A 24,194-nucleotide genomic window follows, 5' to 3' on the forward strand; every position below is an offset into this window, starting at 1 on the left:
TGCATTTTTGCTAGGTGAGAAATACTTTACCAGAAAGCATTCTGCTAATTCTTGCCAAATAGAAATTGAATTGGGTGGCAACGAATTAAGCCATGCTTGTGCTCATCTTGCAACAAGTATGGAAACAACTTCAACCTCAATGCATCTTTAGTTACACTGACTATCTTGAAGGAATCATTCACCTCCATGAACAATCGAAGGTGAAGGTGTGGATCTTCTATGGGCATTCCACTAAATTGGCCCAATGTTTGAAGCATTTGAAACAACACATGCTTCAATTCAAAATGCGGTGCCTCGATATCAGGTCTCCTAATTCCTAGATTTAACTCATTAAAAAGTGGCACAGCGTACTATCTTATAGCTCGATCTCTATCATCAGCAATAAGGATTGGATTACGAGCATTAATGGCTCCATTCCCTTGAACCTTGTTTTGATTTTCAAGGTCCATTTTTGCAGTTTGTTTCTGGGCTAATCTTTCAAATCTTCTTTGTATAAATGTCTGTTCGATTTCAAGGTCTACATGGAGTAAATCGATGATCTGATCTATGCTCAAACACCTGAAAATAAATCAAAAAAAATAAAGAATAAAAAATTAATTAAATAAAAATAAATAAACAAAATGCAAGAAATAATTTCACAAATAATGATTAAATTAGTCATCCTCGACAATGGTGCCTAAAACTTGGTTCGAAACGGAATGTGCAAGTATACAGAGTCGTTATCAAGTAATAAGTAAGTATAAGAGTTATTGTCTCCATAGGACTGTGTTTAAATCGATAGTTGTAAAATTACTATTCATAAGCTGGTTAAGAAAAACACAATAATTTTGAGTGAGAGGTGTCAAATTAAATTAATTAACTAAGTGCAAGTTAACCTAAATGCAAATGAAATGAAATGAAATGTGATGGTTTAGCAGTAATTTTACAAGTTAATAATAATAACATGAATAGGCTAGAATAATTACAACATTTGACTCAATTCATTTTTCATCATGCTTAACAATGTTACGAAAAAATTTCATGGCAACTCGATCATTCATTAACTTGAAATCTAGTATAAGTTCTTTTGAAGTCTTATACTTAGAATAAAATGTACATTCTATGTCCATATTTAATTAAGGATTCCTTAGAATTTATGTGAAGTAACAGGGACGGGTTAGTTTTGAAACAATTTAATCACACAAATCTAAAAGCTATGCAAGGTAATAGAGCTCTTTCGAGTTATTATGAACCTTTAATTTAATCAGGTTAGGATCTAAATTAAGTATGCACCTTCCAATCATTGTGTCCATTAATCGTCATCTCGTTAGGATTGATAAACTAATTCTAATGCATTCAAACATATTTTAATGCATGAAATACATAAATGATTTTACTTGGAAGCATGAACAACCGAGGCACAAAACATTATAAACATGAATCAAATGAAATTCATCAACTTAATGCAATTATTCTAGCCAAAACAAAATTAAGACATCATCATTAATGGAAAAAAATTAAAAAAATTTGCAAACATGTTGAATAAATAATAACAAATTAAAGAAATAAGAAAGAAGAAACTTTTGATGAACTCGGTGATTCTTGAAGACTGATCGTGGTGGCTTCCTCCAATTCTCGCGATTGCTCCTTCACAAATTGCTCCTCAAGGTGGCTAGCCAAGTGTGGTTTTCCTCAAGGGAAAATGCTAGCTAAAGGAAAAATGGGGAAATGGGAATGCTTTAGGTGTGGATGGGAGAAGAGAAAAGATAAGAAATGTTGTGAATGAAGGATGTATGAATATTGAGGAATGATTGTAAAGTGAAATGAATGCGGTATTTATAGTAGAGGGATAACATGGGAGTTAGCTAAAAATAGCTTGGAAATCTTTTGTATTGCTTCATTGCTTGACTGACCATGAATTGTGGAGAGTGGGTTGATTTTTTCATGATTTTCTTGCTTGATTTGTGGCATGGGTTGGACGAAAAACAAGGTGGAAGTTAGGGGCTGATTTGTAATTTCTTTGCACATGTAAGGGCCTTCAAATTAATTCTCCCCAAGCTGATTTGGGCTGCTCTCATGCCTTTACCGAATTTGGGCCATTCTCCCCCCTTACTGGATGGTTTTGACAACCCAATTGAGAGCAGACTTCATTCTTTTTAGCAACCATCTTCCAAGTTGGGTTGAATTGAATTTATGAGTTCAATTGGTGGGCTTGTTGTTCACATGAAGTAGAAATTAACTTGTGTTCATGTGTAATATTACTGACTCCCACATGAATTAATTTAGTGGTCCAACTGCAACAAATTGAGTAAAAATTAAACAAATTGAGTAAAAATTAACATGTAACATAAAATAGAAAAATTATATAAAATTAATACTAAATTGTATAAAATTATAAAATTCACTCGATTTATGTCTAATGTCTTAATATGAATTAAAATGACTCAATCGGCTACTCACATGCTCGAAATTTACATAAATTATGAGTAAAAAGGTGCCAATAAAACCTATATAATTTAAATGTATCACCTACAGGGTGTGTTTTCTCTAAAACATTAGTGAAAAGTCGCCCTATTGGACACGTTTTCTTTTGTCTCTCCAAAAACAACGCAGATTGTTTAAATTTTAAGAAAAATGGCATAGTTTCTCAAATTGTTTTTTTAGCATATATGGGTAATTTAGCCCAATTTTACTATCCTTTAAATAGTAGTTTTTAAATTTTAAGAAAGAAAAAAATAGTTATTTAAATTAGAAAAAAAATCGATCGGTTGGACCAGTTGGATCAAGAACTAATTGATATATCAATCTAGCTATAAGGGTTGAATTGGTCTTTTAATGAACTGCTCAGAATCGGTAAAAAAAATTGGACAAGAAATCCATGGTTGAATTGGTTTTATTAAAATTTTCAATTTTCATTTTTTAATTCTTTATTTAATTAATTATAGTTGGATTGATGATCAAACCAATGATCTAATCAACTTGAGCATCAATTTGGTTATTAAAACATTGATATTAGGAGAGTTTTGTCCAATGATCTGCCATAATCTGGTATGTCAAGTTAGGCTCCCGTTATACTTAATGAGTTTGTTCTCGAGCAATTTTAATGTTTTTTCCATAGTTTTCGTTTAATTTTTATTTCTTCTCCTTAATAAACTTTTCATGCATTTTGCTCATTTTGTGTAATTTTGATACCCAATGGCCAAATGTGTCATTTGGACCTCAATGATTGATTAAGTGTTGTAGGAGCTTGTTAGTAACCCAAATTTGAGTGAAAACATTGTCACAAGTAGAGGTATCGTGACATCAGAGCCTGGATATCACAACACTTCCAACAAACCTGAAATGAAGAGGAATGTGAATCACCTACAGTGGTGTTGCGATGCCCACCCTTGGGCATCGTAAAATCCACCATCAAAGACACACCAAGGGTAGTTTTTGTCCACTCGAAGCACCAATCAAGTAAAAGATGGAGAACAACATTTTGGGGTCAAAATCAGCTTTAAAATCCCAAAAAATTGGCTGAAGGAGGATGTTGTAGTTTAGGTTAGAAAACTTTTAGTTTTAAGATTTCCTTTCATCTTTTAGTTTAGGTTTAAGGTAGTTTTCTTTTCTATAGCTTAGGGTTCTTGGATATTTTTTTGTTCTTCTTAGTGTTAATGGTAGTTAGTTAAGTTAGTTTTTACTATAGCTTAGTTTTATTTACATGTTTAGTACCTCAAACCTCATTGTAATCACCTTTTAATCTTTAGTTTAATATCCATTCAATTGGTTTTATTTTTCTCTTTTAAAAATCATAGCTTTAGCGATCTTGTTTATTCTTGCTTGTGTCATTTTATTGTTGTTAAGTTTTTCAAAGAAAAATCTAATCTTTCATCTTTACTTTCTTGCATTTGATGTTTATGGTTGTTATATTTGCTTATTTGATGTTTGTTAGTTTAAATATGGTATTGGGTAACTAAACCCTAAGTGGTTGGTTGATGAAAATGTTGTTTGGTTAGTTTTTAGGTTCGGAAACTAATTCATAAAACTGGACTAAATCGAATGAACTTCAAAATTTAGGATTGACGCCCTAAGGGAAAATCAAGATAAGTGAGACCGAGAGGTAATCTTATTGGACAACAATTTATTAGTCCCAGGTTAGTTAGTGAGATCAAGAGGTAAACCGGACTAACTTGTCTAAGTTGATAAAGTTGATACGAGAGGTAAAATGGAGCCAATTTAGGAGTGTTAATGATTTAGATCCCTAATTCAAAGGTTAATTAACAACATGGAAATCAACCAACCCTTACCTGTTATCGTATTTGATAGTTTTATATTTTATTTTATTGATAATTTAGTCCCTTTCTGTCTTAGATAACTAATTAGTTTTAATTAACGTCATTTATGCTTTGTCGTAATATAGAAATTAGTGTGTAGCTAGCTAGACTCTATTTTTGCATGTTTCTAATAGAAATCACTAAATTACTGATTCTCTTGGATTCGATCCTTAGAATACTCCGGTGTTCCATTGTAACACTACAAAAATTATAACTAACCTGTCACACTTGCAGACACCGCACTTAGTATTTTATTTAATTGTTGATTTCTCTCCCTCGTTTGCGAGAGTAGAGGAGAGGGCAACCATCCTCTATTTAAGAGTTCAGCTTGACTTCAAATTTATTTGGAACTCAATAAGTTATGGTATGTTGAAAAAGTGTTAAACAATTTGTTTTTTTGAAATATATTAGATTCTAACAAACCTACTATGTGAGTGAAAAAAAATTATTTATGAAATACATTTGATTTTTATAAATTTTATATAGAATATAAAAAGATAAAAAATATTATTCATTGTTATATTTTGTTACCTTATAAAAGCAACGACTTTTTTAGTTATTTTTCAACTAAGTTGACATCCGGCTCATTCGTAACATTAACTCAATTATAATTTATTATGAAAGGTTTAAATCTAACATTTATTTTCACTATTAAAATTTATTAATAAAATTTGTATGAATATAAAATATAAAATACGTTAAATATATTTAGAAATTCTATCATACACATATGCATGTGGAAAACACGTTTTTAGAATACATGTGTATTTAAAAATAACATACAATTAATAATGAAACATATGGTTTGAAACTAATTAATCATAATAACACATGAAATATCTAGATATTAAAATAAAAAAATAGATTAAAATTATGAGTAAAACGAAATTTAAACACATAAATACATCAAATCAACAATAAAAAATGCACTACAATTATTTATCATGTTTTTGTCAACAATTGTAAGTTAGTGTCGAGTTGACTTGTGACACCAACTCAATTAACAATATTATTAATACTAGAAATTCTATCACACACATATGCAAACGAAAACTACAAATTTAGAAAACAAGTGTGTGTTTAAAAATAACATACAATAAATAATGAAACGTATTGTTTCAAATCAATTAATCATAATAACACTTGAAATATGTACGATATTAAAATTAAAAAAAGGCCAAATTGTGAGTCAAACGAAATTTAAACGCATAAATACATCATATAAGCAATACTAAATGCACTACAATTATTTAATTTGTCAACAATTATGAATTAGTGTCAAGTTGACTAATGAAGATAATAACTTGTGCATATTAAAATAAAAATGAATATAAAATAAATTAAAATGAAGCTTTGGTTGAGTGGTATATTTAAAGTTTTACTAATTCAATTAGCATGAGTTCAAATCTCATCATATGTAACACCTCTTACCAGTGTTCATCGCCGAAACAGGGTAAAAAGTATTGTCAAACATAAAATCCATATTTTCATACAATCGGATTTTTTTTTATAAAATTTTTGACATAATCCCTTTTATAAATGTCTAATCCCTCCTGCAAATTTTCAAAACGCAATCTCAAACCAATTCAATATTTCAACTAATACAGCTATATACTTAAACATAATTAAATCATTCACGACATTCAAAGTAACCTCGCTAGAATTTTTAAAAAAACAACCTATCAATTAATATACGTTAACATCTTAAGCTAAGTAGTAATTAGTATATATATATACATCACATTAACATTAAGTCTTCTATACATGCCATAATTCAAAAATATTGGTTTCAAAATACCAAAAGAGGTAGATAGTGTGGATGATTGCCGACTCTGTCCGAATTCCAATATGATTTATAACACTATAAAACAAGAAAAAAGAAAGAGAAGTAAGCATACAGCTTAGTAAGTACATATGTAATTGATAAACAAATTTAAAACATTTTTTCATAGATAACATAATTTTAATCAACCATAAATTTGATATTTATTCAAATTCCAGCAAACTGTTTTTCTGCATCGTAGTCACTAAATTATTTTTATCAGGAGCTACGGAACTCCAATTTAAGTTTTGTAAATTTTCCCCAAAACTAGACTCATATACTGTCTTATCCTAAAATTTGCAGAATTTTTTACCTGGCAAATTAGTACATTTTATTCTTTTAAGTCACCCCTATTTCACTGCTCAACATCTCTGACCTCTCTTCACTAAAAGTAAATTATGTCACTGTACAGAATTTGAATGATATTTTAGTTTGTTTATTTTGAAAATATACTCATTAAGGATTCTAAGCATATAAATTATATCTCATAACTATTTTTTTACAATTTTTAATGGTTTTTCCAAGTCAGAACAGGGGATTACGAAATCAATCCGACCCTGCCTCACTAAAATTCAAATATCTCAAAATATACAAGTCTTTTGCTTGATCTGCTTCTTTTATATGAAAGTAGACTCATACTTTAATTTCATATCTCATTCAACCAATAACTCAATTTCTACAATTTTTGGTATCACTTCCACTGTTCGAATCTGTTCTGTTTCAATTTCACTCATTTACATAACATTACAACAATTTATTTTGTAAGCATAGTACGAAACTTCATCACTCCAGTTACTCTTTAGCAAATTTTCACACTTGAATCACATACTCATATTTTTTTATCAATACTCATATCCCATTGAACACATCGGTATAATGGCGAATACTCAAAATTTCCGGTTCACGTAGTAGCCTGCACCTAGTATTACACACGTGACCAAAACCTTCCAGTACACATAGTAGCCTGCACATAGTACTACACATGTGACCATTATCTATCGATACACGTAGTAGCCTGCACTTAGTACTACACACGTGTTTATAGGCACTTTATTCAAGCCTTTCTTATTCCGACAGTCCCACAGAGATTCTTACTTTTCAAAGATTTACAATTTATCCATACCCAAATCACAATTTCAATATTTTAGTCCAATCCCATAACAAATTTAATAATTCAATTCAACTACTTCACCTATTATTTGTCAATGATATATCCATAATTCAAGCAGATTTTAATCGATTCAACTATAAATTCTAAATTTCTAATTGTTACATAACTATTTCATAATCAACCATTTCTCATATATTATAACAAAATATCAGAAATAGTTATAAACAATGTATTAATTACATATTACTTACCTCGGTGCAAAATATAGGAATTTTGCAATTCAATCCACAATCTTTTCCTTTCCTTTATCGAGGTTGATTCCACGTCTTTCTTGATAATCAAGCTTGAAAGTGGCAAAAACCCTAGCTATGGAGTCCTTCAAGTTTCAGCAGCAAGCAAATATGATAACCCCATTTTTTACATCTTTTTCCCATTTTAATTCTATTTATTTACTAAATGACCAAAATGCCCTTACTTAAAAAAATCCTATTTCACTTATTTTTTATCCATTTTTGTCCATCATTAACTAATGGTCTAACTACCACATAAGGACCCCTAATTTATAATTCCATAACAATTAAATACCTTTAACAAATAAAACTCAACTTTTGCACATTTTACAATTTAGTTTTTTTGACTAAATTGAGTGTCCAAACGTCAAAATTTTCACAAAATCTTTTCGTGAAATTGTAGACCATAAAAATATAGTAAAAATAAATTTTTCATCTTTGGATTTGTGGTCTCGAAACCACTGTTCTGACTAAGCCCTAAATCGGGCTGTTACAATTCTCCCCCCTTTAGAGATTTTAGTCTTCAAAAATCTTACCGGAAAAGAGGTTTGGATATTGTTTTCCCATAACTTCCTCCGGTTCCCATGTAGCTTCTTCCTTTCCATGTTTTTGCCACAACACTTTCACTAAAGCTATATTTTATTCCTCAACTGTTTTACTTCCTGAGCCAGAATCTTTATCGGTTCCTCCTCATAAATCATATCCGATTGAATATCAATTTCTGTCGGAGAAATTATATGTGAAGGATCAGAACGATATCGTCGTAACATTGACACATGAAATACATTATGTATCCTTTCCAATTCTGTTGGTAAAGCTAACCGATAAGCCACGGGTCCAATCCTTTCAATAACTTCATACGTCCCAATAAAACGTGGACTCAATTTACCTTTACGGCCAAATCTTAAAATCTTCTTCCACGGAGATACTTTCAAAAATACTTTACCGCCCACTTGAAACTCAATTTCTTTTCTCTTTAAATCCGCATATGGATTTTGTCGGTTTGAAGAAGCTTTCAAACAATCACGGATTACTTTCACTTTTTCTTCAGTTTCTTTCACCAAGTCAACCCCGTGAATCCGTTTCTCACTGAGCTCAGTCCAATACAAAGGGATTCTACACTTACGTCCATATAATGCTTCATACGGTGCTATTTGTATACTCGACTGATAGCTATTGTTGTAGGAAAATTCAACAAATGGTAGATATTTCTCCCAACTACCTTCAAATTCTAAGACACAACATCGGAGCATGTCTGCAAGAACTTGAATTATTCTTCAGATTGTCCGTCAGTTTGCGGATGGAATGCAGTACTAAAGTTCAAATTTATACCCAATGCTTCTTGCAACTTTTTCCAAAACCTCAAAGTAAACATGGGATCTCTATCCGAAATAATGGACTTAGGTACCCGGTGCAACCTCGCAATTTCAGCAACATATAACTCCGCCAACTTGTCAAGTAAGTAATCAATATGTACCGGTATAAAATGGGCTGATTTCGTCAATCTATCAACGATTACCCAAATAGCATCTTTCTTCCTAAGAGTCAGAGGCAAACCCGTCATAAAATCCATCGTGATCCTGTCCCATTTCCAATCAGAAATCATTAATGGTTGAAGTAGGCCCGAAGGTACTTGATGTTCAGCTTTTACTTGTTGACAAATCAAACACTTTGATACAAATTCAGAAATATCCTTTTTCATGCCAGGCCACCAATACAATTTCTTCAAATCATTATACATTTTCGTACTACTGGGTGAACTGATAAACTACCATTGAGTGCCTCATGTAAAATTGTCCGAATCAACTCATCATATTTTGGTACACATATCCTATCTCAGAACATTAGACAATCATCTGATCTAATTCGAAAATCTGAATCACAACCTGATTCACACTGAGATCTCTTGACTTGTAATTCACTATCATTCTTCTGAGCTTCACAAATTTGCTGCAAAAATAACGATCTAGCTTTCAACTCAACAAAAATTGAACCATCCTCAGACAAAGCTAAACTCGTATCCATGATTCTCAAAGCAAACAAAGATTTTCTGCTCAAAGCATCAGCGACTACATTTGCCTTTCCTGGGTGGTAATCAATAACTAACTCATAATCTTTTATTAATTCGAGCCATCTTCGTTGTCGCAAATTCAAATCCTTTTGATTCATCGGATACTTTAAACTTTTATGTTCAGTAAAGATTTGACATTTCTCACCATACAAATAATGACGCCAAATTTTTAAAGCAAAAACTATAGCAGCTAATTCCAAGTCATGCGTCGGATAATTCTTCTCATGTGATTTCAGCTGTCTCGAAGCATAGCTATTACTCTACCTTCTTGCATTAGCACACATCCAAGGCCATTCAGCGATGCATCACTGTAAATTATAAACTCTTTCCCTGTCTCAGGTTGCACCAACACTGGCGCCTCAGTCAATAACACCTTCAATTTTTCAAAAATTTGTTGACATTTATCAGTCCATTCAAATTTGACATTCTTTTGCAATAACTTAGTCATAGGAGAAGCAATCATTGAGAATCCTTTAACAAAATGTCTATAATACCCGGCTAAGCCCAGAAAACTTCTAACCTCGGATACATTCTTTGGCGGCTCCCAATTAACAATTGCTGAAATTTTACTCGGATCAACCCGAATACCATCATTTGAAACTATGTGTCCCAAAAATCCAACTTCATGAAGCCAAAACTCACTTTTACTAAAATTAGCAAATAACTTCTTCTTTTTCAAAATCTGCAACACAGTTCTCAAATGCTCGGCGTGTTCAGATTCATCTTGAGAATAGATTAAAATGTCATCTATGAACACCACCACAAACTTGTCCAAATACGGTCGAAAAATTCGGTTCATCAAGTCCATAAAAATAGCCGGAGCATTAGTTAAACCAAAAGGCATCACTAGAAATTCGTAATGTCCATATCTCGTTCTGAAAGCAGTTTTTGGCACATCTGACTCTTTAACTCTCAATTGATAGTAACCTGATCTCAAATCAATATTTGAAAATACTGTTACTCCCTTTAACTGGTCAAAAAAGTCATCAATTCTTGGCAACAGATACTTGTTCTTTATAGTTACTTTGTTGAGCTGATGATAGTCAATACAAATTCTCATAGAACCATCTTTCTTTTTCATAAATAATACAGGAGCACCCCAGGGAGAAAAACTCGGTCTCACAAATCCCTTATCTGTCAACTCTTGTAACAGAGATTTTAGTTCTTTTAATTCGGTTGGAGCCATTCTATATGGAGCAATAGAGATCAGTGCAGTCCCATGTAACAAATCAATAGTAAACTCAACTTCTCTAATTGGTGGTAATCCAGGCAATTCCTCTGGAATCACATCCGGAAATTCACAAACTACTGGTACTGATTCAAGCTTCGACTCAGTCATCTCAGTGTTTAACACATAAGCAAGATAAGCTTCACACCCTTTACTCAAATATTTCTGGGCAGACATGTGCGAAATCACCATAGGCAATTTATTTGATTTATCTGTTTCAACCCGAAGAATTTCACCAGTTTCACATTTCAATTCAAGAATTGTCTATCTACAGTTCACCTTGGCATCATGCAAAGTCAACCAATCCATCCCCAAAATAACATTAAATGGTAGCAACATCAAATTTGCCGGAAAACAATGACCTTGAATTATTAAAGGGCAATTCTTGCAAACCTTATCGACTAACACATATTTGCCTAAAGGTTTTGACACTTTAATCACGAATTCAGTAAATTCAACAGGCAAATTCTTATTAGATACTAAATTCACACAAACATAAGAATAAGTAGACCCGAGATCAATCAATGTAATAACATCAGTGTCATAGAGAGAAAATGTACCAGTAATCACATCGGGAGATGATGCATCCTCTCGAGTACGTATAGCATAAGCTCTAGCAGGTGTTCTATTTTCTGGTCTCACAACAGCATCTTTCATTTCACTTTTACTGCTAGCTCTATTTTCGGTATTTCTTGGTGGTCTACCTCTGCTAACAGTATCACCCGATCAAACATACTGAAATTTTTCTTCTTCAACTTTCTCAGGGCAATCTTTAATGTAGTGTTGTCGAGAACCACACTTGAAACAAGCTCGGCTACTTAACCAGCACTCACCAGGATGTTGCCTTCCACAATGTTGGCACCCAGGTTTATTAGACCTCACACTACCCACACTTACTATTGAAGTAGCTTGAGCTTTCGGATTCGAATATGATCTCCCACGATCTCGGTAAGAATACCCAGTTGAAGCAGTCGGTCGAGAATTCACTTCTTTGAACTTCTTTGATTGAGTTTGGAATGACTTACTCATTGGTTTTTTTCTTGCATCCCAAGCCTCAACCACAGCTTTTCTCTTTTCTTTATTCAATTCTTCAGCCTTGCAAGCTCGATCAACCAGTACCACAAATTCTTTCAATTCCAACATCCCAACAAACATTCTGATATCTTCATTTAACCCGTCTTAAAACCTTTTACACATAATAGCTTTTGTGGGCACACACTCTTGAGCATATTTACTAAGTCTAACAAACTCTCTTTCATATTCTGCAACAGACATTCGGCCCTGCTTTAATTCGAGAAATTCCTTACATTTTTTATCGATGAACCATTGACTTATGTATTTCTTTCTAAATTCCTCTTGGAAGAAATCTCATGTAACCCTTTCTTTTGGAACCACAGATACTAATGTTTTCCACCAACGATATGCTGAATCTTTCAGTAAAGATATGGCACATTTTAAACATTCTTCAGGAGTACACGATAATTCATCAAATACCCAGATAGAATTTTCAAGCCAAAATTTTACCTTCTCGGGATCATCATCTATGTTAGCCCTGAACTCTACTGCCCCTTATTTTCAGATTTTATCAACTGGGGTTTTACTAATTCAACACCTTGTGAAGCTACAGGAATCGGTTGAGGAATAAGAGGGGGTGGAGGAGGTTGAACATTCGGATTTGCTCGAATAAACTCTGTGTACCAATTATTCATCATATGAAGGAAGGCTTCTCGAGCCTCATCCTGACTATGTGTTTTAGTTCCATGTCTACTTTCGTCAGGCGCGGTCCCTTACGCAGGAGCCGGTGTATTGCTCTTTACATCATGCACTACAGCTCGGTCGGGATCCATTTACTATATAAAAACACAATTTTTAAATTGTCAGAATCATCACACTATCACAATATATTTATGGCATGTATAGATAGACTTTCACACATATTTTGTTAGTCCGAGAACCGGCAAAATCGTAGCTCTGATACCACTCAAATGTAACACCTCTTACCCATGTTCATCGCCAAAACAGGGTAAAAAGTATTATCAAACATAAAATACATATTTTCATACAATCGGAGTTTTCTTTTTATAAAATTTTTGACATAATCCCTTTTACAAATGTCTAATCCCTCCTGCAAAATTTCAAAACGCAATCTCAAACCAATTCAATATTTCAACTAATACAGCTATACACTTAAACATAATTAAATCATTCACGACATTCAAAGTAACCTCTCTAGCATTTAAAAAAAACAACCTATCAATTAATATACATTAACATCTTAAGCTAAGTAGTAATTAGTATATATATACATCACATTAACATTAAGTCTTCTATACATGCCATAATTCAGAAATATTGGTTTCAAAATACCAAAAGATGTAGATAATGTGGATGATCCCCGACTCTGTCCGAATTCCGAGATAATTTATAACACTATAAAACAAGAAAAAAGAAAGAGAAGTAAGCATATAGCTTAGTAAAGAGAAGTAATCATATAGCTTAGTAAGTACGTATGTAATTGATAAACAAATTTAAAACATGTTTCCATAGATAACATAATTTTAATCAACCATAAATTTGATATTTATTCAAATTCCAGCAAACTGTTTTTCCGCATCACAGTCACTAAATTATTTTTATCCGAAGCTACGGAACTTAAAATTAAGTTTCATAAATTTTCCCTGAAACTAGACTCATATACCGTCTTATCCCAAAATTTTAAGAATTTTTTACTTGGCAAATTAGTACAGTTTATTCTTTTAAGTCACCCCTATCTCACTGCTCAACATCTCTGACCTCTCTTCACTAAAAGTAAATTATCTCACTATACAGAATTCAGATGATATTTTTGTTTCTTTTTTTTAAAATATACTCATTAAGGATTCTAAGCATATAAATTATATCTCATAATTATTTTTTATAAATTTTAATGATTTTTTCCAGTCAGAATAGGGGATTCCAAAATTAATCTGACCTTGCCTCACTAAAATTCAAATATCTCAAAATATACAAGTCTTTTGCTTGATCTGCTTCTTTTATATGAAAGTAGACTCATTAAGCTTTAATTTCATATCTCATTCAACCAATAACTCAATTTCTACAATTTTTGGTATCACTTCCACTTTTCGAATCTGTTCTGTTTCAATTTCACTCATGTACATAACAATACAACAATTTATTTTGTAAGCATAGTATGAAACTTCATCACTCCAGTAACTCTTTAGCAAATTTTCACACTTGAATCACATACTCATATTTTTTTATCAATACTCATATCCCATTGAACACGTCGGTATAATAGCGAATATTCGGTGGTTTGCACATAGTACCACCCGTGTAATTATTATCATTCGATACACGTAGTAGCCTTCACATAGTACTACACACATGATCAAACTTTCCGGTTCACGTAGTAGCCGACACCTAGTATTACACACGTGACCAAAACCTTCCGGTACACACAGTAGCCTGCACTTAGTACTACACATGTGTTTATAGGCACTTTATTCAAGCCTTTCTTATTTCGACAGTCCCACAGAGATTCTTACTTTTCAGAGATTTACAATTTATCCGTACACAAATCACAATTTTAATTTTTCAGTCCAATCCCATAACAAATTTAATAATTCAATTCAACTACTTCACCTATTACTTGTCAATGATATATCCACAATTCAAGCAGATTTTAATCGATTCAACTATAAATTCTAAATTTCTAATTGTTATATAACTATTTCATATTCAACCATTTCTCATATATTATAACAAAATATTAGAAATAGTTATAAACAATGTATTAATTAAATATTACTTACCTCGGTGCAAAATATAGGAATTTTGCAATTCAATCCACAATCTTTTCCTTTCCCTTATCGAGGTTAATTCCACGTCTTTCTTGAAAATCAAGCTTGAAAGTGGCCAAAACCCTAGCTATGGAGTCCTTCAAGTTTCAGCAGCAAGCAAATATGATAACCCCATTTTTTTACATCTTTTTCCCATTTTAATTCTATTTATTTACTAAATGACCAAAATGCCCTTACTTAAAAAAATCCTATTTCACTTATTTTTTATCCATTTTTGTCCATCATTAACTAATGGTCTAATTACCACATAAGGACCCCTAATTTATAATTCCATAACAATTAAATACCTTTAACAAATAAAACTCAACTTTTGCACATTTTACAATTTAGTTTTTTTGACTAAATTGAGTGCCCAAACGTCAAAATTTTCACGAAATCTTTTCGTGAAATTGTAGACCATAAAAATATAGTAAAAATAAATTTTTCCTCTTCAAATTTGTGGTCTCGAAACCACTGTTCCTACTAAACCCTAAATCGGGCTGTTACATCATATGCATATTTTAATTAGTTTTTGTTAAGATGAAAAGACTAAAATACTCTCAAACAATATAACTTATTTTAATTACAAAAAGACATTTTCATAATTTCCTAACTAAGTTGGTGACCCGGTTGAGGTGACACCAACTCGGTAAAACACTTAATAAATAGTAAGTATAGATAGCTGTATACAACTAATGGAGATAATCACTTGTGCATATTAAAAGAAAAATGTATAAAATATAGTAAAATGAAGATTTAGTAAATTGCCACAGTTTCAATTTCTACCATATGCATATTTTTATTGGTATTTGCTAAAATGAAAAGAAAAAAAAACTTTCAAACAATATGGCTCATTTTAAATATGGAAGGGCATTTTTGTAATTTTTTAACCAAGTTAGTGGTCGGTTGATTCATGAAACAATCTCAGTCAGAAGCTTAAGTAATAAATTTTGCATGAAAAATAAAAATGTATAAAACATATTAAAATGAAGCTTGGTTGAGTGATAAATTTAAGGTTTTATTAATTCAATTATTGTAGGTTCAAATTCCACCATATGCATATTTTTATTGATTTTTATGAAAATGAAAAAACCAAAATATTCTTGAATAATATAACTTATTTTAATTACAAAAGGACATTTTCGTAATTTTTCTAACCGAGTTGGTGCCCGGTTGACTCATGACACCAACTCAAGAAAGAGCTTCAATAATAGAATAGATACAAAAATTTGGTGAGAGATAACATTTTATGTTAAAAAATTTATTTATATAGTTTTTATATACTTTTATGTACGTGTTCGGTTAGGAAATATCGAGTTTCCATTAATTATAGTTCTTTTATTTAAAAACTATATAAAATATGAAAAGACAAAAATGTCATTAGACAAATAATAGTAGTCCTTTAATAAAATATTATATTAGTTATTTTCTAACCAAGTTGGTACTTGGTTAACCCGTGACACCAACACAGTCAAGGGTTATAGATACACAAATTTGGTGAGAGAAAACATTTTATGTTAAAATTTAATTTGTTTCAATTTTATTCAAGAATTATTATTGATGTAGTGGTAAGAATTTTGTTTATAAATCCATTAAACATGAGTTCAATCCCTAAATATGTTAATTTTAGTTCTTTTATTTAAAAACTATATAAAAGTAAAATAAAATAAAATAAATCATCAAAATAATAATAGTCATTTAATAAAAACATATATTAATAATTTCCTAACTGATTTGGTATCCGGTATCCAATTAACCCGTGATATCAACTCCATAAGGGATTTTATTAATAGTATTATAATAAAACAAAATACAAAGAATAAGGTAAACTTTCAAACCCAGCAAGAGAATATGGGCCAAGAAATATGGGAAGGTAAAGCTGGTTGGGCCTACTAAATAGTGAAACTAATGAATTAATAGAGCAGTCTTAAATTTGATATCAATTCATTATAGATAAAATATTAAAAAATATATATATATATTCTTATTTTTTCAGTCAAAAATTAAAATCCAATACTTTTTTTTTCAAAATATAACCCTATTATTAATATCATTAATATTTTTTTGTCAAAACTTTCTTACCTAACATATTCATTTACTCTTAATCAATGTAAGCAACCTAATTAACCTGGCAATTTTAACAGCAATTACTGACAATTTTCAGGATCAGAGTATGATTTTTAAATTGAAAATGTAAAATGATTTTTTAAAAAAAAATTTAATTACAAGGACTAAATATTAAATTTTGTCAAACTACAATGAGTGACAACATACTTTAACCAATACTTAAATATTCTATCTAAAACTAACTGATTGTAAGAAGCGGAGAAACTCGATTTTGACATAAAAGCAATAAAAAGTCCAAAATTTGAGATGACATCATTGGTTTCATCATATGTAAATGGAAATATATTAAGATTATTACATGAAATAGCATTACATAAAAAAGATGTAACTTGAATGAGCACAAACAGGACAAAGATGGTCCAAAATCATAGCACTGAAATTGAACTTTATACTTGAAACCCTTTCCATCTTCTAAACCTTGTAATATCACTTCCATCAGAAACAGCCATTTCAATCCCACATCGGCCACTATTACCAATACCTCTGTAATACAATCTCCATTCATCAACATCACCATCCATTTCCACCAAACATGGTGATCCAATCCCTTTACTGTCCCATCCATCCTCCATTGTTGCTAGTTTCAGCACTGCTTCATCTTCAACCCTTCTCCAATCTTTCAATCCTTCAGCTGACATTGCCAGTCCAATGCTTCTCCTCCCATCAGCACCAACACCTTCATATGCCATCACATAGTTTCTATCTTTCTTGTTCTTAACTACATAGGGATTCATTGCTCCAAGTTCATCAAAGCATCCCTTTGGCCCACCTCCCATTATCTTCCCTAGCTTTATCCATTTCATCCCATCTCTTGACCTTGCCATCCCAATAGAAAAAACCCCATTTCCCACGTCGAATGAGTGATAGTACATTCTTAGATCACCATTCCCATGGAAAACAACTTGTGGTGATGATATGAACAATGAATCCCAATCTCCCTCGGACCCTACATCAAACAATGCTCCACTATGATGCTCCCCTTCAATCCTAGCCCAATGCCTTCCATCTTGACTGATTGCCAAACCTGGTAAAGACCTCAACACTTCCCCAGTTTGGCTACTTTGATTTTCAGGGTTTTGCACTTTGAATCCTAAAGAATCAGCTGAAATATCCACCTTCTCATTGCTGTAGCCAGTGTAGTAAAGCCAATAAACAGCACTTGAGGCTCTCACTTTAGCACTAGACATGATGACTACCTCACCAGGCCTAATGCTCTGTGTGTCAAAAGCCCACCAATCATTGCCACAACTCATGACCAAACCAACATCTGCACTTGATTTCACTGCACCTTTACCTCTCTCCCAATGGACCCCATTGCTTGAAACTGCTAACCCTATGGAATCTGAACCTTGGGAATCAGTGGAAACTCCATGGTACCACATATACCATCTTTCTTCCTCATCACTAAGGAACCTTTTAACCACTGGTGAACCAATATCTGTGCAGTCCCAAGAACCAACAGGACCCAAATCAAGCACCAAACCTCTAGAAAGAGCAGAAGGGGGATTTGAAGAAGAGGGGATTTCCTCATCTGAAACAGCGCTTGATGGGTTCTCAGTGGTTAGACTGGGATTCGGTTCAAAGGTTGGATTTTGGGCAGTTTCGTTGTTAGTGTCAGTGTTTGGTTTTCTGGAACAGCGAGGGAGACAAATTGAGCTGAATCTGGTGTTGGGATTTGGGGCATAAAAGGTAAGCATGTTGAGTTTGGTCTGTGACCATGGTGAGGCCACTGTAATAGAAACAGTTGCTCTGGGGACGGTGGAAGTTGCAGGGAAGTTAATGGCTTTCATCGTAGCTGATACAGCTTCCATGGCTGGGGGAATTGTTAAAAAGATTAGGTGAGCTGTACCTTGTTGGATTACCAACCAATTACAATACCACACGTTGAATTAGCTCTCGATAGAGACAAAAAAAAAAGGGGAAGGCTTTGGTGTTTGGTCTTGACACACATTGAAGACAGGAGGGCTTGTCTTTGTTGTTTTCATAAGTGAAGAAGAAACTAATTTCCAAAGGTAAAGTCACTTCCCACATTAGTATTGGGGTTTTGGAATTTCGACCATTGCCTTCCTTTTGCCCCTTCTTTTTTCTCCTTCAGAACATGAACAGTTAAAGTTTGCCTCAGTTCTTTTAGTAAAATCTAAGATCTAAAGAGGAGATTATTTACTCTCATCTAAAGAAACATATTGGGTTTTGAGCCAAATCTTCTTTTAGTTTTGAGCCAAATCTTCTTTTAGGTTTACTTTCCCTTTTTCAATCTTTCGGCCAGTATAAGCAAAACTACGGTTTCGTTTTCAAACTACAAAAGTAAAAGATGATGCTCGATCAATAACCAATGGTGGAAATAAAGACATGTTCAACAAGTTTTCATCTGCCAAGTAATGTCTATATATAACACTACTTAACATAAAAGAAATGTCTCTAAGTCACAAGCAATATCATTGTCTCAGAGAACTATAGCTAATGATAAAAAGGGAACGGAATCTGATATGCAGTGATGAACCTCAATCTCACAAATCTTATACAGGAAAAAAAAAAGCAAGCTTATTTACAGAAAAACCACACAGAATAAGGTAACTTCACAGTTCAATGAGATATATTGCAGTTCTATCAAAATCTTCTAGAGAAATTTGGGTAGAAAATAAAAATCCCTGTAAGAGCTATTACTCAGTATACCTATCTACCACTTTAAGACCCCAACTAATGTCTTCACAATGTCTAACATGTGGAACAACTTTACCTGTGTCGATACCCTCCTTAGCTTTGCAGTCATAAAATGGTGGAGCATGGAAACAAGGCTCCATTGACATGGCACGTTGACAAGGTGGATTTGGGCTCGTTTGATTTTCGGATTTGTAAAGGATCCATGGCTTCAAACCTCCAAGACCCTGAGCTACGTACCCGAATGTAGACCATGCACTTGTGACTAACACATCAGTTAAACTAAGCAGATACATTTCAGCCAAAGCCTTCATGTTGTGCAATGGCTTTTCACTCCGCTGTTGTTCTTCATGACTTGGCTGATGAACCCCAATTATATCACCGGTCACCGTAGGGTGTTCCCAGTAAATGTTCTTCATGTTCTCATAGTATCCATAAACCAGAGAAGTCATCAAGACAGCTTTCACCTTCGGGTTTTTTGACGGATTCACAGCCAATCGTCTAGTATCCACTTCAGGCAACAACTTCTCTCCTATAGTACAAGCTGAAATTTGATCCTTCACGTATTGGTACGGGCCAGGTCCTTTATCGAAAATCCTTACCTGGATGCCAATCCTCTCATCTGCCCTGGCCAAGTATGCTTTATAATACCTTGTGACTATTCCCCACACATGATTTGAAGGGTGAAAAAGATACCTACCCAAGTGATGAAATATGGTTTCCTTGTTGGGAAACAGCTTCTTCAGTTCATCCTCAAATGATGGCATCAAAAAGAGGGATGGAACAAAATAGTTGTCTGTTTTAACAACCAACCAAGTGAACCTTTTTAACAGAGCTTGATCATCATCACAAAAGAACAGCTTATCATGATCATCATAATCATGAGCCAGATGCAGATACACATATGATGGCAATGATCCCATTGAAGCCTTTATCATGTTATTCTTAAGCAAGTTCCCATAGGATTCAGCAGACTTTTGATCAAAGCTATTGAACATTTTAGCAATCGGGAAATTCATGGGCAAAAACCATGATCTCTCTGGGAATGGCTCGCAGAACAAACTGGCCATATCGTTCCCTCGGTCCACAAGCAACACTCTTTCGGTTAAAAGAGCATAGAGAAACACTGAAGCCAGAGTCAAAATCCTGTTCCCCAACCCACTGTACCATACCCAGACAACATATTTACAGTCTGTCGTGCCAACGACATTGCTGCCGGACTTGAGTTGTTCCACTGCTTTATTGTAGGACGGAGTGTTGGGTCCGCAACGTTTATGAAGGTCCTCATATTTTCTTAGCTTAGAAACAAGGTATGGAGATGGCTTGTAAGGTAAAGCTTTGCGATATAAAATCGACTGGTATCGACTTAAACATGATTGTCCATCGAACCCATCAGCAAGCAGTCCTCCAAGCAGTTTGTCTTCAGCAATGTCAACATGTTGGAGGACATCAACTTCTGAACCAAAGATATTAAATTCAGACATGCTAATAAAATCCATACATTCCTGCAATATCACTCACTAATCACAACCAATTGATTTTCTTTGTTTTTCTGTAACATCATCTATTCACTAATATACTAAAGAAATTCTTTAAATTATTACACTTGTTAACACTGAATAGGACTATTATTTTTAAATGTTATTCATGAAAATCCTTAATCCTAACTAAAACAAAATTACTCATACATGACATTGCTAACATTTATTCATTTATACATCATATTGCCTTATTTTCGTTTAAGTTGTAAACGAACATACCCTTCTATGAATAGTTATATTCGTTTATCAAGTTAGATAAATGACCATAAGCAAGATTTTAAAGCTCGTTTATTAAATAAACCAAGCATGAAAAGGACATTATTCACTTGATCTATGTTCATAAATGAATTCATTTCTTTTTGTTTAAAGCTCGTTCAAAACTCGTTTATTATTCAATTATATAATTAATATTGATATTGTTTGTATGTTCTTTTTATCCGGTAAAAATGAACTAATGTTTATTTTATTTTTATATTATAATCAGTAATATTTATAAATATGTTTATGTATTATTCATGAATAAATTTTAATTTTTTGTATGTTGGTGAACATGTTTTTTGAATACTAATGACAAACACAAACATAATCTTAAAATTCTTAAGAAACATAAAACCAAACACAAAGAAGCTTAATAAAAACAAACATGAATAGAGGCAGGATAGTTCAAGCTCAGTTTTTTTAGAGCCCTAATTTTCACTTTGATATCTTAATTTAATAAATTGTGATAAGCTATTTCATATTAATATCTAACTTGTAGATTTTTTTTATTCCTCGATAAGGAAAACGAAATGCTGATTTGAAAATTCAGAAGTAAACAGATATTCATGTAAATACATTTATTATGAATAGTCATTCATATATGATCAATTATGGTGTTGGTTATATTTTCATAGCAAAATACCGGTTCCAGTCCCCCCAAAATTGCCCAGAGTAATGTAAAATAAAAGAAAGGCGAGTACCTAGTAAAGGGGGCGTAGTAAGGTTGTTGAAGAAGGGTGTAGCGTCGGTGAAGCGATCGGAGGGCCTGTGGCGGAGGAGGAAGGTGAGCATGATAAGAAAGGGTAGAGCAAGAAGTAAGGTCTTGGAGGATCGCATGGCCTCCAATCCTGAACGTTTCCAAGGATCGCATGGCCTCCAAATATTAACGTGGCTTTGATTGTGGTTGTATTTACGTTCTGCCATTCTATTACTGCTATTCAAGGTGGGGCAGATCGGCTAGCAGTCAACCGCTCTGTTTGGACATGTCAATTAAGTAATTTGCGATTATTTTGTGATTATCAAATTCTAACCACAAAACCAAAACTTACCCAATAAAAACTTAAATTATTTAGATTCAAAATATTCAACTCTCACTTTTTTTATTTTTGTTATATCAACAAAATCATCTAAATTTGAAATGATTTCTAAAATTTAAAATCATGAAAGCGTTTAAGTTCAAATTCAAATCCGTTTGATTTACAAATTTAACTCTTAATTCAATGCATGAGTTATTTTTTTATTAAATTTTACTATTAATCTGTGCAAGTTGTAGATTTAATTGTTATACTTTGATTTTTTTTTGTTTTTTTTTTTGAAATTTTAGTCCTAATTAAAAAATGGTCGTTAAATTAATTATAATTTTTTATTACAAATTATCATATGTGTAATGACATATCAATTTGTTATTTTCACATACTACTTAAAAGTACCATAAATCTACCAAAGAGTGAGTCAGTTGTCCGTCGTACTGGTAGTTTTCTCTGAAATTTTATTATGTTTAGTAGTTTGTCCAAGAATAGGATTTTTAGGTTTTGACTTTGATTTAGGGTGACGTTGGGCAAAATGTGCTTTTGTTAGTCTTGTTTTGCTGCGATAATGGATAGGAATTTTGAATCAGTAATGGAAGATGGCATAGCAGGGCTGCGTATCGATGATGGAGGGAGCCAGGATGGGGAGTTGATGAGGATTCAAAGGAAGAAGAGATGAGTCAAGTTTTCAGTATGGTGGGTTGTTTTTTGACAGCTAGCTTGGTGAATTTTCATGCTATGAGAAACACTTTAGCCAATATGTGGCACCCAGTTATAGGGGTGGTAATCTCAAATCTAGGGGAGAAGCGATTTTTATTCAAGTTTTATCATGAGGTGGATATAAATAGGGTGATTAATGGTGCCCCGTAGACCTTTAATTGTCACTTACTGGTTTTTCATAGATTACAAGAGAATGAGGACCCGCTGGAAGTTCCATTGATAAATTCTTTCTTCTAGGTTCAATTCCATGATTTGGCTCCTAGTATGATATTAGAGTCTATAGCCAAACAATTCGAGGATTTTATTGGAGTTTTCATCAAATATGACGCAAAATAGATTAATTAGTAGAGGAAATATAAACTATATGAAAATAAAGGTTATGTTAGACGTGAAGAGCCCATTAAAGAGAAGGAAGAAATTGATTACATCAGCTGGCAAGCAGTTTTACGCTAAATTTCAATATGAAAAATTGACTTTATTTTGTTTCCTATATGGGCGACTTGGTCATGGAGACAACTTTTGTTCTTTGAGACTGCAACATAAGGAACAAGAGCTTGCGTTAGGGTGAGATCTTTCTTTAAAGGCCTTAGGCAAGAAAGCAGTGATAACGCCAAGTATATAGATGAGGGAAGATGATGGAAGTGGGCCTTTTGGAAGAAAAACAGAATCAGGGGATAGCCGAAGAGGAGGACATGTTAGAGAACAGAATACCCAACGTCCATGGGAAGGGTCACATGTTAACCCTATCTTAGGGTTTAATCTCGAAGGGAGATTAAAGGAGAGTTTCGAAAAAGAAAAGGTACTATGGGGTGAAGGAATGGGGGAACAAAAGGCACAAGAGATGGAATGTAACACCCCTTACCTAAGACAGTTGCCGGAGTCGAGTATGAGGCGTTACTTGACTTAACTTAAAAGTTCGGGCATAAAATTTTACTTTTGAAATTAATTTCACTATTCACAACAAAGCTGTTCACCTGCGCAGCAGTTACTAAATTAATTATAAATTGAGGTACGAAACTCAAAATTTAGATCCGTAAATTTTTCCTGAAACTACACTCATATATATTTTTACTATAAATTTTTTAGAATTTTTGGTTCAGCCAATTAGTACATTTTATTAGTTAAAGTCTCCCCTGTTTCACTGTTCGACTGTCCTAACCTCTCGTCACTAAAATTTAATTATCTCTTTGTACAGACTTAATATGG

General features: G+C 32.9%; 2 protein-coding genes across 2 annotated transcripts; both read right to left on the bottom strand.

The window, feature by feature from the left end:
• Positions 1-17,023: 17,023 nt before the first annotated feature.
• Positions 17,024-19,313, bottom strand: LOC107918275 (uncharacterized). Its single transcript, XM_016847797.2, has one exon. It carries the CDS (start codon positions 18,592-18,594, stop codon positions 17,170-17,172), a length of 1,425 nt encoding a protein of 474 aa, XP_016703286.1. The 5' UTR covers positions 18,595-19,313; the 3' UTR covers positions 17,024-17,169.
• LOC107918274 (galactoside 2-alpha-L-fucosyltransferase) lies at positions 19,242-22,237 on the bottom strand. Its single transcript, XM_016847796.2, has 2 exons — positions 21,942-22,237; positions 19,242-20,897 (listed from the first exon to the last, which is right to left on the bottom strand). Exons 1-2 carry the CDS (start codon positions 22,162-22,164, stop codon positions 19,444-19,446), a joined length of 1,677 nt encoding a protein of 558 aa, XP_016703285.2. The 5' UTR covers positions 22,165-22,237; the 3' UTR covers positions 19,242-19,443.
• Positions 22,238-24,194: the final 1,957 nt, after the last annotated feature.

The sequence above is a fragment of the Gossypium hirsutum genome, chromosome D13 (assembly GCF_007990345.1).
Source record: "Gossypium hirsutum isolate 1008001.06 chromosome D13, Gossypium_hirsutum_v2.1, whole genome shotgun sequence".
Classification (NCBI taxonomy): Eukaryota; Viridiplantae; Streptophyta; class Magnoliopsida; order Malvales; family Malvaceae; genus Gossypium; species Gossypium hirsutum.